General features: G+C 40.2%; 1 protein-coding gene across 1 annotated transcript; it reads left to right on the top strand.

Moving 5' to 3' along the window:
* Positions 1-2,793: 2,793 nt before the first annotated feature.
* LOC149749875 (nuclear envelope pore membrane protein POM 121-like) lies at positions 2,794-9,244 on the top strand. The gene has a single exon (XM_089909802.1). The coding sequence runs from the start codon at positions 7,926-7,928 to the stop codon at positions 9,147-9,149; it is 1,224 nt and encodes a 407-aa protein (XP_089765928.1). The 5' UTR covers positions 2,794-7,925; the 3' UTR covers positions 9,150-9,244.
* The last annotated feature ends 4,005 nt before the right edge of the window (positions 9,245-13,249 follow it).

Raw genomic sequence — 13,249 nt, 5'->3', positions numbered from 1 at the left:
GTGGTATAAACAACTTCATGCCAACAGATTAGACTACTAAGATGAAATGGAAAATTCTTAGAATAAAAGACACAAGTTACCAGAACTGAATCCAGAAGAAACAGAAAACCTAATAACTAAAAATCTTCTCAAAGCAGTGAGTGTAGATGTGGTTATTAAAAGTAGCATTAGGGCTTCCCCGGTGGCACAGTGGTTGAGAGTCCGCCTGCCGATGCAGGGGACACGGGGTCGTGCCCTGGTCCGGGAAGATCCCACATGCCGCAGAGCGGCTGGGCCCATGAGCCACGGCCACTGAGCCTGCGCGTCCGGAGCTTGTGCTCCGCAGCGGGAGAGGCCACAACAGTGAGAGGCCCGCATACCGCAAAAAAAAAAAGAGTAGCATTAGAAGGCCTTGTGGTGATGGTAGAGTTCTGAATCTTGGTTGTGTTGGTTACGTGAATCTACACGTGTGATAAAATCTCATAGAGATACACAAACACACTCACACACACGTGCACATCACCATTTGGGGAAACTGGTACATGGAATATTCCTGTATGTATATATATTTTTGCTGTGAATGTATAATTATTTGAAAAGAAAAAGTTAAAAAAATTATTCCAGAAAATAGGGGGGGAGGGAACACTTTTCAACTCATTCTGTGAGGCCAGGATTATCCTGATACCACTCAGATAAACAAATCACAAGAAAAGAAAACTACAGACCAATATTCTTCATATCACCCAAAAACAACAAAATAAAAGCAGGGCTTCCCTCGTGGCGCAGTGGTTGCGAGTCCACCTGCCGATGCAGGGGACACGGGTTCGTGCCCCAGTCTGGGAAGATCCCACATGCCGCAGAGTGGCTGGGCCCGTGAGCCATGGCCACTGAACCTGCGTGTCCGGAGCCTGTGCTCCCCAGCGGGAGAGGCCACAACAGTGAGAGGCCTGTGTACCGCAAACAAAAACAAAAACAGACAAACAAAAAAACAAAATAAAAGCAAAACAAATCTGGCAAAATGTTAAATTATATGCCATGACCAAGTAGGATTTACCCCAGGAATGCAAAGTTGGTTTAATATCTGAAACTCGGTGAACATAATTCACAATAATAATAGAATAAAGGGCAAATGATCATCACAACAGATGCATAAAAATGTTTCACAAAATCCACCACCCTCTCATAATAAAACCCTTCATAAACTAGGAATAGAAGGGAATTTCCTGAACCTGATAAGGAGTATTTACAAAATACCCACAGGTGACATTATACGTGGTGGTCTTAGTGGTGAAATACTAGACACTTTCGACCTAAAATCAGGAACACGAGAAGGAAGTCTACTCTCACTGCTTCTATTCAACATTGCGCTGGAGGTTTTATCCAGTGAGATTAGAGAAGGAAAAAAAAATCCAGATTGGAAAATAAGTAAAACAGTCTTTATTCACATAGAACAAGTTCCTATATATAGAAAAACCCTAAGAGACACATGCATGCACACACACACGTGTGTGTGCTTCTACAACTTAAAAAGGAGTTCAAGAATGTTGCAGGATAGATGTATATACCAAAATTAATTGCATTTCTATAAAACAGCAATTAACAGTCTGAAAATGAAAGTAAGAAAAACAATTTCATTCACTTATCCACAAAAAGAATAAAATACATAGGAACACATTTAATAAAAGATGTGCAAGACTTGTACACGGAAGACCACAAAACATTGGTACCAAAAGCCAAGGAAGACCCAAATAAATTGAAAGATATCTTATGTCTATGGACGGAAGACTTAATATTGTTAAGATGGCAGTATTTCCCAAGTTGATTCTACAAATCCATGCAATCCCTATCAAAACCCCAGCTGGTCTTTTTTTTTTTTTTTCAAATTGACAAACTAATCTTAAAATTCACATGGTAATGCAAGGAACCAAGAATGGCTAAAACAATCTTAAAAAAATAATAAAGTTGAAGAACATATATTTCCCAATTTTTAAACTTACTACAAAGCTATGGTAATTAAGGCAGAGTGATAGTGGCATAAGACACATAGTCCAATGGAACAGAATTGAGATTCCAGAAATAAACCCTTACATTTATGGTTAATTAGTTTTGGACAAATGTGCCAACACAATTCAATGGGGGAAAGGACAGTCTTTTCAATAAATGATGCTAGTACCACGGGATAGCCACACACAAAAGAATGAATTTGGACCATTACTTCACACAATACACAAAAATTAACTCAAAGTACATCATATTCCTACATGTAAGAGCTAAAACTATAAAGTTCCTAGAAGAAAAATACAGGAATAAATCTTTGAGACCTGTGTGTAAGAAAAACCTCACCCGGCCTCTTGTGTGTTTCTTCTTTACTGTCACACTACTATTACACTCACAACACTTCTGACACCAGGTGTGTGAGGGTTTTGCCCACACCAAGAAATTCTGTGACACCAGCTGAGTGTCCTACAATTTAACTCAGTTCTGACACTGTGTACCTGAAGATAGCATCTCAGATCCCATAGATTATGGGCTCAGTCCCACAAGACTGCCCCACATTCAGGTGCCAATCACAAGTAATAGGTCCCAAGTTTCCCCACAACTATCCCACTTGGCTGCAGATCAGAGGTTACCATGACCTCCTCCCTCTTGGATTCACTTACTTGCTAGAACATCTCACAGAAGTCAGGGAAACACAGTTAAACAGTGAGCAATGTGGGAGTTGGGGGTGGTGACCCCTGCACAGTTGAAAATCTGAGTATAACTTTACAATTGGCCCTCTGTATCTATGGTTTCACATACACCAGCTGCAGATCTTGTAGTACTGTAGTAGTGTTTACTTTAAAAAATCTTCATATAAGTGGACCCACACAGTTCAAACCTGTGTTTTCCAAAGGTCGACTGTATTTATGTTTACTGGTTATTATACAATAAAGGATATGATAAAGGATACAGATGATCTGCCAGCTGAAGAGATATATCAGGTGAGGTATGGAAGTGTCCCAAACTCAGGAGCTTCTGTCCCTGTGGAGTTGTGGTACATCACCCTCCTGGTACATGGATGTATTCCCCAACCTGGAACCTCTCTGAACCCCATGCTATTGGGATTTTACGGAGGCTGCCTCACATAGGCATGATCAATTATTAAGTCCATTTCTAGCCCCTTTCTCCTCTCTGGAGAACTGGCGGTGGGGCTGGAAATCCCAAACTTCTAATTATGGTTTGGTCTTTCTGGTGACTAGTCCCCATCCAGGAACCATCCACGAGTCCACCCAGTCACCTCATTGGAAAAAAAGATGCTCTTATCAAGAACTCTGTGTCAGGAATACAGACAAAGACCAAATATATATTTCTTACTATAAATCACAATATCACATCTTGAGTTGGGCAAAGATTTCTTAGATATAACACCAAAAGCACAGGTGATAAAATGATAAATTGGACTTCATCAAAATTAAAAACTTCTGTGTTTCAAAAAGAGACCATCAATAAAGTGAAAAGATAAGCCACAGATTGGTAGAAAATATTTGCAACTTATTTGTCTGATCAGGGACTTGTATCCAGAATTCATGGAGAACTGAAACTTGGAAAATGATCCAATTAAAGATGAGCAAAATATCTGAATAGACCTTTTGCCAAAGAAGAAATATGAATGGCCAATATTATGAAAAGATGCTTAATATCATTAGTTATTAGGGAAATGGATATTAAAACTACAATAAAATACCACTTCTCTCCCACTGAAATGGCTACAGATGGAGACAGACGGTAACAACTGCTGGTGAGAAAGCAGCAAAATGGAAACTTTGATGCATTGCTGGTGGGAATTTAAAATGCAGCAACCACTTTGAAAAAAGAGTTTGGAAGTTTCTTCAAATGTTAAACATAGATTTACTACATCATCTGACAATCCTCTCCAAAAAAAATGTGTCCCCACAAAGAGTTGTATGCAAATGTTCACAGCAGCATTGTTTACAATAGCCCAAAAATGGAAACAACTCAGATGTCCATCAACTGATGAATGGATTAACAAGTGTGATATACACATACAATGGAATATTTTTCAGCCAAAACAAGTAATAAAGACAAAGGACCACATGAAGACACAGGGAGAAGCCAAAGAAAGAGGCCTCAGAAGAAATCAACCCTGTCTGACACCTTGATCTCAGACATCTAGCTTCCAGAATTGTAAGAAAATAAATTTCTGTTGTTTAAGCCACCCATTCTGAGGTACTTTGTTATGGCAGCTCCAACAGATTTTGGTACCAGGAAGTTGGGTATTGCTGTAACAAATACCTAAGAATGTGGAACTGGCTTTGGAACTAGGTAATGGGAAGAGTTTTGAGGTGCATATTAGAAAAGCCTAGATTGTCTTGAAGAGACTAAATATGGTCATTCAAGGTGATTCTTCTGAGAGCTCAGAAAGAGAGAACTGTACAGAAAGCTCCTATCACTATATCTGCTTATATATATATATATATATATATATATACATGCTATATATATGTTTATATATATTTCATCATGAACAGAATATTGACACAAATATGAATGTTAAAGGTGCTTCTGGGGAAGTCTCAGATGGATATGAGGAATGTTATTGGAAACTGGAGGAAAAGCAGTCCTTGTTACAAAGTGGCAGAGAACTTGATCAAATTGTGTTCTAGTGTTTTGTAGAAAGTAAAAGTTGTCAGTAATGAACTTGGATATTTAACGGAGGATATTTCTAAGCAAAATGTTGAAGCTGTGACTGGGTTTCTCCTTGCTGCTTATAGTAAAGTGTGAGAGGGAGACAACTGAAAAAGAAATTATTATGCAAAAAGGAACCAGAACTTGAAGGCCAAAAATTCTCAGCCTATTCATATTGCAAAAAAATGAGAAAGTGTGTTCAGGAGAGAACACCAAAGATGTGGCTGGACAGTCTTTACTAAAGAGATTATGGGTGTGTGACATGGATCCAATCACAGCAGAAGCACAGTCAGCTTGGACTGAAGAGGACAGAGGTGGGATGAAATGAGGGAAGGCTGTCAGACTTCTGGGGTTCTACAAGCAGAAAATTAGATGATAGAGATATCTGGATGCAAACATGCATCATCCTTCGAGTACAGGGAGGAATGACTCTAAGGGTGGGTCAGGGGTCAGCAGAGCTGCTACTACCACCATGGGTCCCGAACGCACAGGCCCAGGCAGCAGGACTGTTTCCTCATTGGTTCCAGAGGGTTTGGGGATAAAATTCTGGGAGAAGAGGGCACAGCCACCACCCTTGTTGGACAGAAAATTCAGCCAAAGTGGATTTCCTTAAAATCTGATGGAACTTTCCACAGAAGTTTCTTAAAATTAGCCACATATGTTAATGTCACACAAAAACTGTCAGCACGCAAATGTGTGCTGTAGAAATATTGCAGACTGGAGAGTAAAAGTTGTGAGTTCTAGTACTGATGTTGATATAATAAACTAAATCTTTGAATAAATTAAAAATGTAACGGAATTTGCCCTGCTAGGTTTTGGACTTGCTTAGGACTTGTCAGCCTTCTTCTTTCCAATTCTCCCTTTTGGAATGGGAATATCTATCCAATACCTGTTCCACCATTGTATTTTGGAAGCCCATAACTTGTTTTGTTTCATAGGTTCACTATTGTAGAGGAATTTTGCCTCAGGATGAATCAACCTCTAGTCTCACTCATATCTGATTTAGATGCTATTTAGATGAAATTTAAGACTTAGAGTTGTTGCTGGAATGGCTGTTGACTTTTGTGGCTGTTGGAATGGGACATATATTTCGCATGTGAGGACTTGAAATTTGGAGGCTGAGAGGGTGGAGTGTTATAGGTTAAATTGTATCCTTGCAAAATACATATGTTAAAAGTCCTAAGCCCTAGTACCTCAGAATGTGACTGTATTTGGATACAGAGTTTTTAAAGAGGCAATTAAGGTTGAATGAGGTTATTGGGAGTGGGCCCAAACCCAATTCGACTTGTGTCCTTAAAAGAAGAGATCAGAACATGCACACACAGAGAAAAGAAAGACCATATGAAGACACAGGGAGAAAAGACACAGGCCATCTACAAACCAAGGAGAGAGGCTTCAGGAGAAATCAACTCTGCTGACAACTTGATCTCAGAATTGTGAGAAAATATATTTCTGTTGTTTAACAACAACAACAAAAAAGAACTACTAATACAAGCTGCTATACAGATGAACCTTAAAAACATGCTAAGTGAAACGAGGCACGAGAGACCATATATTGTAAGAGTCTGTTTATATGAAAGGTGTCCAGAAGAGGCAAATTTATAGAGACAAAAAGTACATTAGTGGTTGCCCAGGCCTGTGAGTAAGAATGGGAAGTGACTGCAAATAGGCATGAGTTTTCTTTTTGGGTTAATAGAAATGTTATATAAAATTAGATATTGGTGAAAGTTACACACTTTACAAAGTTACTAAAGATTCTTGAAGTGTAATATTAATACAGGTGAATTTTATAGTACGTAAATTATATCTCAATAAAGTTGTTTTAAAAATTAATGGTTGAAAAAATTCCTTAAGATGATACTCGTTGGATAACAAATTTTAATGTGTCTATAATTAGGATTTATTCTTTAACTGAGAACCTTCAAATACCTGGAACAACTCCATTCATATTGTGGTAGAATATCCACCCATCATGAAGTTTTCTTTTATTTCATTTAAAAAAGGGCTTTGAAGCACAGCAGGCAGATAAAACACTGGGAGGTTAAGTCAGTCTTGTTAAAATTTTTTGCATAAAAATGAAAGTCAAACTCTTGAATTTTAGAACCCACTAGAATATTTAAGTATAGCCCTTTAGATGTTGGTTACACAAAATCATACTTCCCTCCTCTGCCTGCTGAGAGCAGCAATGACTGGAATAACTCCTTTGAAAAATGACCTGGCCTGGTAAAAGGTCACGGGTCATTCACTAAGTGATAACAATTCAAAATAAGGCAAAAAGATTTCAAAACAAACAAACAAAAAAAACAAAACCAAAGAAGTGGGGGTAATTACTAAAACATCAAAGATTTTTATATAGTCTGAATATTCTAATGTATTCACCATTCAACTAAAAATATTAACTTCAGTCAGAATATTTATAGGGAGCCAAATTCTGAGTTCAAATTTAAATTGCCAGGTCACTTCTCCCATCCCATAGACACAAACTTACTGAAAAGGAATGACACAAAGGCCTACAGGATCTGCTAAGAGGTAGAAAACAGAGACTAGGATGAAGGTAAAGCACGACCTTCAAAACAGGAATTCAAGTTTTAGGTCCCAGATAACATAGCTCCTGGACATAGAGCTGCCTAAAAAGATACCAGTTCTCTACCTGTAAGTTCTGACTTCTTTCTGGTCATTATAAACTGTCTTGGAAACCTTACTTCCCAGGGAAGGGGACGAGGAGCCAAGAAGGGGCACCTGGAAAGTAAGATTCTCTGGGAAGGAGAGGAAGATGGGGGACAGCACATCCACTCTGGCTTCCCGCATCCCGTGGGTTCCCTCCTGTGGTCCTCCTGCCCCCTAGACGCCTGGGTTGGCTATGCCATCCCGCAGGATCTCGGTAGCACAGGTTCTGAATGGCTTTCACCTGGGGCATCCGGTGCTGACCCCAGAGCTCCAGCATACAGTGAGCGCTGCTGAGCCCGGAGCTGTTCCGGTTGGGGGAACACCGCCCGTCACTTTCCCGCGAAGAAGCTGGGGACTGGCCGCGGGAAGGGCGGCTGCACCCCAGGCAGCCGGTCCTCCACGTGCCAACACCCGAGCCCCGCAGCAGCGGTCCGGAAGCAGGCGAGGCCTCTCGCAGGTCTCGCGCCCCCTTTATTCACTCACTCGTTCCAACAACGCGTCACAGGCGGCACGCCCAACAGTCAGTAGCTAATGGAAACCTCTCTGAGCCACTGACTCCATTTGAAGGACCCGACCGTTCAGTATTGTGCCTCATGGGCGGTTACCTCAGCCGGCCTTGCCGACGCCAGCAGTCACCTGCTCTGCGAGGCGGGGACCAGCCGGAGAGACCCGAGCTCCTCGGGCCTGCGCAATCCGCCCGCCGTTTTCCCCTCCCTTTCCGGTTTCACTTGGCGGTCCCAACCCTGGACCTGGCTCGCAGGCTGTCATACGGGGATCCTGTGGCTTCACCCTGTCGTCGTTGGCACCGTCGGCTGTTTATCATAGCCCATCGGTGGCAATATCCAATCCAGCAAGCCTGGTGTTTATTTCTGGGGGTCTTTTCCTCGGTGCCCCGGAGTGGCCATCAGAAGCCACTGCTGTCTGCTTACAGCTCCAAGATGTTCTGTACCTCACTGATCCCGAAGATGGCACCTGCTAAGGGCAAACTGACACTCCTTTTGGCTCTGAAGCAGATAATCATCTGTATGTGGTCTTCACTGTCTGTTCACCTCCCAAACTTTTGTGGAAAGGAGATCCTGGTGAGGGCCCTCGAAGAAAGCAGTCAACTGAGAGCCAAGGAAGAGAAGGACCTGACAGCCCTGGCTGAGAGCAGGAAAGGGCTAATGAAGCAAAAGAAAGGACACTCAGCTCCCGAGAGTCAGGACGAACAGAGAAGTGGCTCGAACCCCGGTGGGAATGCGCAGTCTGTGTTTAGAGGGCCGATGGCCAATGGGGTCCTCTCTTCCTTTGTGCCTGGGCCTGGGCCTCTGAAGAGAGACTTCTGTTCCAAGAGCTCTGAGGATATCCTGATTAGGAAATCCCAGACCTACTTTTTGAGCTCATGCAGCAAACGAAATGCCATCTCCAGTTCATACAGCTCCACTAGAGGTTTCCCACAGCTGCAGAAGAGTGGTCCAGGTGCAGCGGGGCTCCTGGGCCCAGCCTCATTGCATCCTCGTGTGCTCTCAAAGAAAGCCAGTGAGGAAGGCTGTCAGTCTAGCCCTTCAGCCTCAGTGGAACCACAGAAGAAGACCAAGCGTGAAAAGGTTGTGGATGGCCCCTTAGAGCAGAAACAAAACTTATATTGCTCACAGCCATCTGATAGCTCCAGACCCCGGAAACAGAAACGCAAGATTCCTCTGCTGATGCCCTCGAGACGAAATGGCCCACTGATTTTGCCCCCACCACCCCAGCTAGGTTATCAAGTCACTGCTGAAGACCTTGACATGGAGAAGAGAGCTGCGATCCAGTGGATCAACAAGGTCTTGGAAGGGTAAGACAGAGGCTATCTCAGACTGCAGAGCCCCTCAGCCTTCCTGTTTCCACTCTGCCAGCCCCCAGAATTAATTCACAACTGAGGAGCTTCTGGAAGATGTAGAGCTCCCCAGGCCCAGTGGTCTTCCCGTAGCTGGCTGGAGCAGCCACTTCTATGGGCTGTTTGTCCTGGTTTTCCCTGTTTGTCTTGCTCCACCTGGCTTAAAAAAATTTTGTTCCTTTTCCCTGGCCCACCAGGGTCTGTTCCCCAGTACTTTGCTGCTTGGCCCCTCAGTGGTTCCCCAGTGGTCAGGATCCTTGCAACAGAAGAGGGACACTTTGGACCAGTGTTCCTCCAGGCAGGAGCAAGCAGGACACCCACTGCTGCTATAGTTGCCTCTTCCCACCTTCTCCATTTTCTTAATTGGGCCCTGGTCCATCTTTCTTAGAATCTATATATTCTCTCTCTCTCTCTGAACATTTGGTACCGCATGAACACTCAGTTGATGAACAAAGTCATATATGTCACATACATATAGTCACATATTTATATGTCATATATATTTATATATAAAGTCATATATAATGTAATATATTATGTGTATACTATATATTATATAATGTAACAGAATACACAGTATATACACATTATATATTACATATGTATAATATACTATGTATATATGTATAATATATATGTATATATGTTTGTATAATTAGTATGTGATTATAATGTATAATATCAATATATAATATTTGTAATATTGCATGTATATATTACATATTCATATGTAATACATATAACAGTGCATATTACATTTTTATAACATATACATATACATGTTTAATACGTTATGTATAGAATATATATATTTTTGATTTTGCATATTTTATTTTATTAGAATTATAATATAACATTTATTATTTTTCTCACATATTTATTGCTTTTTATTTTTATTTATTTATTTATTGGACTATAGTTGCTTTACAATGTTGCGTTAGTTTCTGTGATAGGGAAGTGAATCAGCTATATGTATACATATATCCCCTCTTTTTTGGATTTCCTTCACATTTAGGTCACCAAAGAGCATTAAGTAGAGTTCCCTGTGCTATACATTAGTTGTCTATTTTTTCATTAGTTATCTATTTTTATCTATTTTATACATATTAGTGTATATGTCAATCCCAGTCTCCCAATTCACCCCACTCACCCTCCCCCTTGGTGTCCATACATTTGTTCTCTACATCTGTGTCTCTGTTTCTGCCTTGCAGGCAGGTTCATCTGTACCATTTTTCTAGATTCCACATGTATGCTTTAATATATGATATTTGTTTTTCTCTTTCTGACTTACTTCACTCTGCATGACAGTCTCTAGGTCTATCTACATCTCTACAAATGATGCAATTTCATTCCTTTTTATGGCTGAGTAATATTCCATTGTATATATGTACATCTTCTTTATCCATTCATATATAATATTACATTACATTACATATAATAATATATGTTGAATACATATGTGACTTTTTGCTAATTTGTCAAATATTCCTATCTTTGCTTTTTGAATTCACAGTGAAGGAAGAATTGGCTTGTATGAGTGGCCAGACTTTTAACTTTTCAGGTTTTCTGTGGCCCAGCTGGGAAATCTGGAACCACTTTACACCTCTAGATGCTGAGTCCTGATTTCTGTGTTTTGGAAAGGCACTTGCCTTTTCTCTCTCTGCTTGTCACCTGCCTACCTGACCTCACTATGGGCTGGATCATGCCTAGTGTATGTTAGGGAATGATGTGATAACTTTAGTCTTTTCAAAAATTTTAAATATGATATAATTTTAGACTTGCAGGATAGTACAGAGATCCCCAACTAGTCTTCATGTAGCTTCTCCTAAAGTTAACATCTTACAGAACAGTTATTGAAACCAGGTAATTAACACTGTTACAATGTTATTAGCTAAACTTCAGACTTTAATTGGATTTCCCCATTTTTCCAGTAAAATTTTCTCCGTCTGTATCAGTCCAGAATCCCACATTTCATTTAGTTGTCCTGTCTCCTTAGTCTACTCCAAAGTGTGACCATTTTTCTATCTTAATATCTTTTGTGACCTATATACATTTGAAGAGTAGCAGTTAGGTATTTTGTAGAATTTTCTTCAATTTGGATTTGTCTGCTGTTTTCTCATGAGTACATTGAGCTTATGGATTTTTAAGAAAAAATCCCACATAGGTGATGTATCCTCCTCAGCATATGGGAAATATTAATCTTGATCACCTGATTAAGGTGGAATCCGCCAGCGTTCTCCACTGAGTAGTTACTATTTCTCCCTATTTAATACATATTTAAGTGAGTCATACTTTGATGCTACACAAAACTCCTGTTTATCCTTAAACTTTCACCACTAATTTTGCCATCACCAGTGGATCTTGCCTGCAGCAATTATCATTGTGGTGTTCTAATGGTGATTTTCTGCCTCTCTTGTTCTTCTACATTTAATTAGAATTCTTCTCTAAGGAAGAGTTCTCTGCATTTATTTATTTATTCAGTCATTTATATCTGTATGGACTCATCAATATTTATTTTTTTATTTGGGCTATATCTATTATTATCACTGTTAATTTTGTTGCTCAAATTGTTCCAGATTTGACCATTATAAGTTCTTTCAGATCAGATACTGAGTCCTTTTAACATGGCTGCATCTTCCTCCCCGCTTTTCCCAAGGATTTATTTACTGTCTAGCCCCACAAGATGCTCCAGGGTTATCTTGTATTTTACCTGCCCCAGTTCTGGAGTCTACTACTTTTCCAAGGAGCTTTGGTTCCTTTTATTGGAGAAGAAATTTAGAAAACAAAATCTGGGCATTTTGGTGTGCTCATGGCTACTAGGGAGTATTTATTTTCTAGGTCCTCTCAGCGGACAGAACTGGACATATATGTTCCCATTTACACACACTTACATATATTTCTGTATTTCTCTATGCTTCTGTGGGTGTGTATGCATCTGTGTGTGTGTGTGTGTGTGTGTGTGTGTGTAAATGAGTTCATACTGATACCTCAGACTCTAATATAGTGTAGAACCAGGGTTCATTCTAGAAATGTTCCCCTTGGCTTATGTGTAACTTCTTCAACAGTTTCTCCAGAGAAACCTGGTTTAATTATCTACAGTATATTTACTTATTTGTCCAATTAAAAATGCACGTAGTTTCACAATTTCCAACCCTGTGAGCAGTTTACTGAAGTGTTTGTGTACAATTCTTTCTGTCTTTAGCCTTGCAGCATCCAGGCAAACACTGCTTTAAAAAATTACTTGGTTTAACTCCTTTCAGCAACCCTGCAGCAAGGTTATGTCATCAATTTGTACCACACTTAGATTCATTTGTCATAGTCTGCATTCCATTTTGGGTTCCTCCAACAACCTGGTTGATTTTGATTTGCAAAGTAAAACACTCTTTGTGGAATAAAGTTTGCCTACATTTTTTGAGTATTTTTGTGTCTGTATTCATGAGCGATGCTGGTCTGAAATTCTGTTTTCTTGTGATGCCTTTGTCTGGTTTTGGTATCAGGTTAATACTGCCCATGCAGAATGAGTTGGGAAAGCTTCCTTCCCTCCTCTACTTATGGAAGAATTTGTAGAAGGATTGGTACAATTTATTCTTAAAATATTTGGGAGGATTCACCAGTGAAGCCATTTGGCTCTGGGTTTTTATTTATGGGAAAATTTTCATTTACTAATTCAGTCTCTTGTTATAGGTCTCTTGTTATAGGTGTAAGGTTTTCTAATTCTACTTGAGTTAGTTTCAATAATTTGTGGCTTTCTGGGGACTTTGCCTACTTCATCTAAGTCGTATAATTTGTTGGCATGAAATTGTGGTATTTTCTTATAGTTCTGATATCGTTAAGGTAGGAGGTGATATACTTTCCTCAATTCCTAATTGCTTTCACCGTTTGATATTATGTGGGGCTGGGAGGTCTCTGGTGGACCAATATCCTGAACTTGGCGCTCCCACCTCAGAGGCACAGACCTGACACCCAGCTGGGGCACCAAGACCCTGTCAGCCACACGGCTCAGAAGAAAAGGGAGAGAAAAATAAAGAAATTAATTAATTAATTAATTAAATAAATAAAAAG

This window comes from Delphinapterus leucas, chromosome 3, assembly GCF_059928025.1.
Source record: "Delphinapterus leucas isolate spDelLeu-1000000601 "Yukka" chromosome 3, BTC_Dleu_Yukka2, whole genome shotgun sequence".
NCBI lineage: Eukaryota > Metazoa > Chordata > Mammalia > Artiodactyla > Monodontidae > Delphinapterus > Delphinapterus leucas.
The sequence above is the reverse complement of the archived record's forward strand: the minus strand, read 5'-3'. Positions and strand labels throughout refer to the sequence as shown.

Bases quoted from the DNA above. Each gene is read 5' to 3' on its own strand.
- LOC149749875 (XM_089909802.1), top strand. From the start codon at position 7,926: ATGGGCGGTTACCTCAGCCGGCCTTGCCGACGCCAGCAGTCACCTGCT.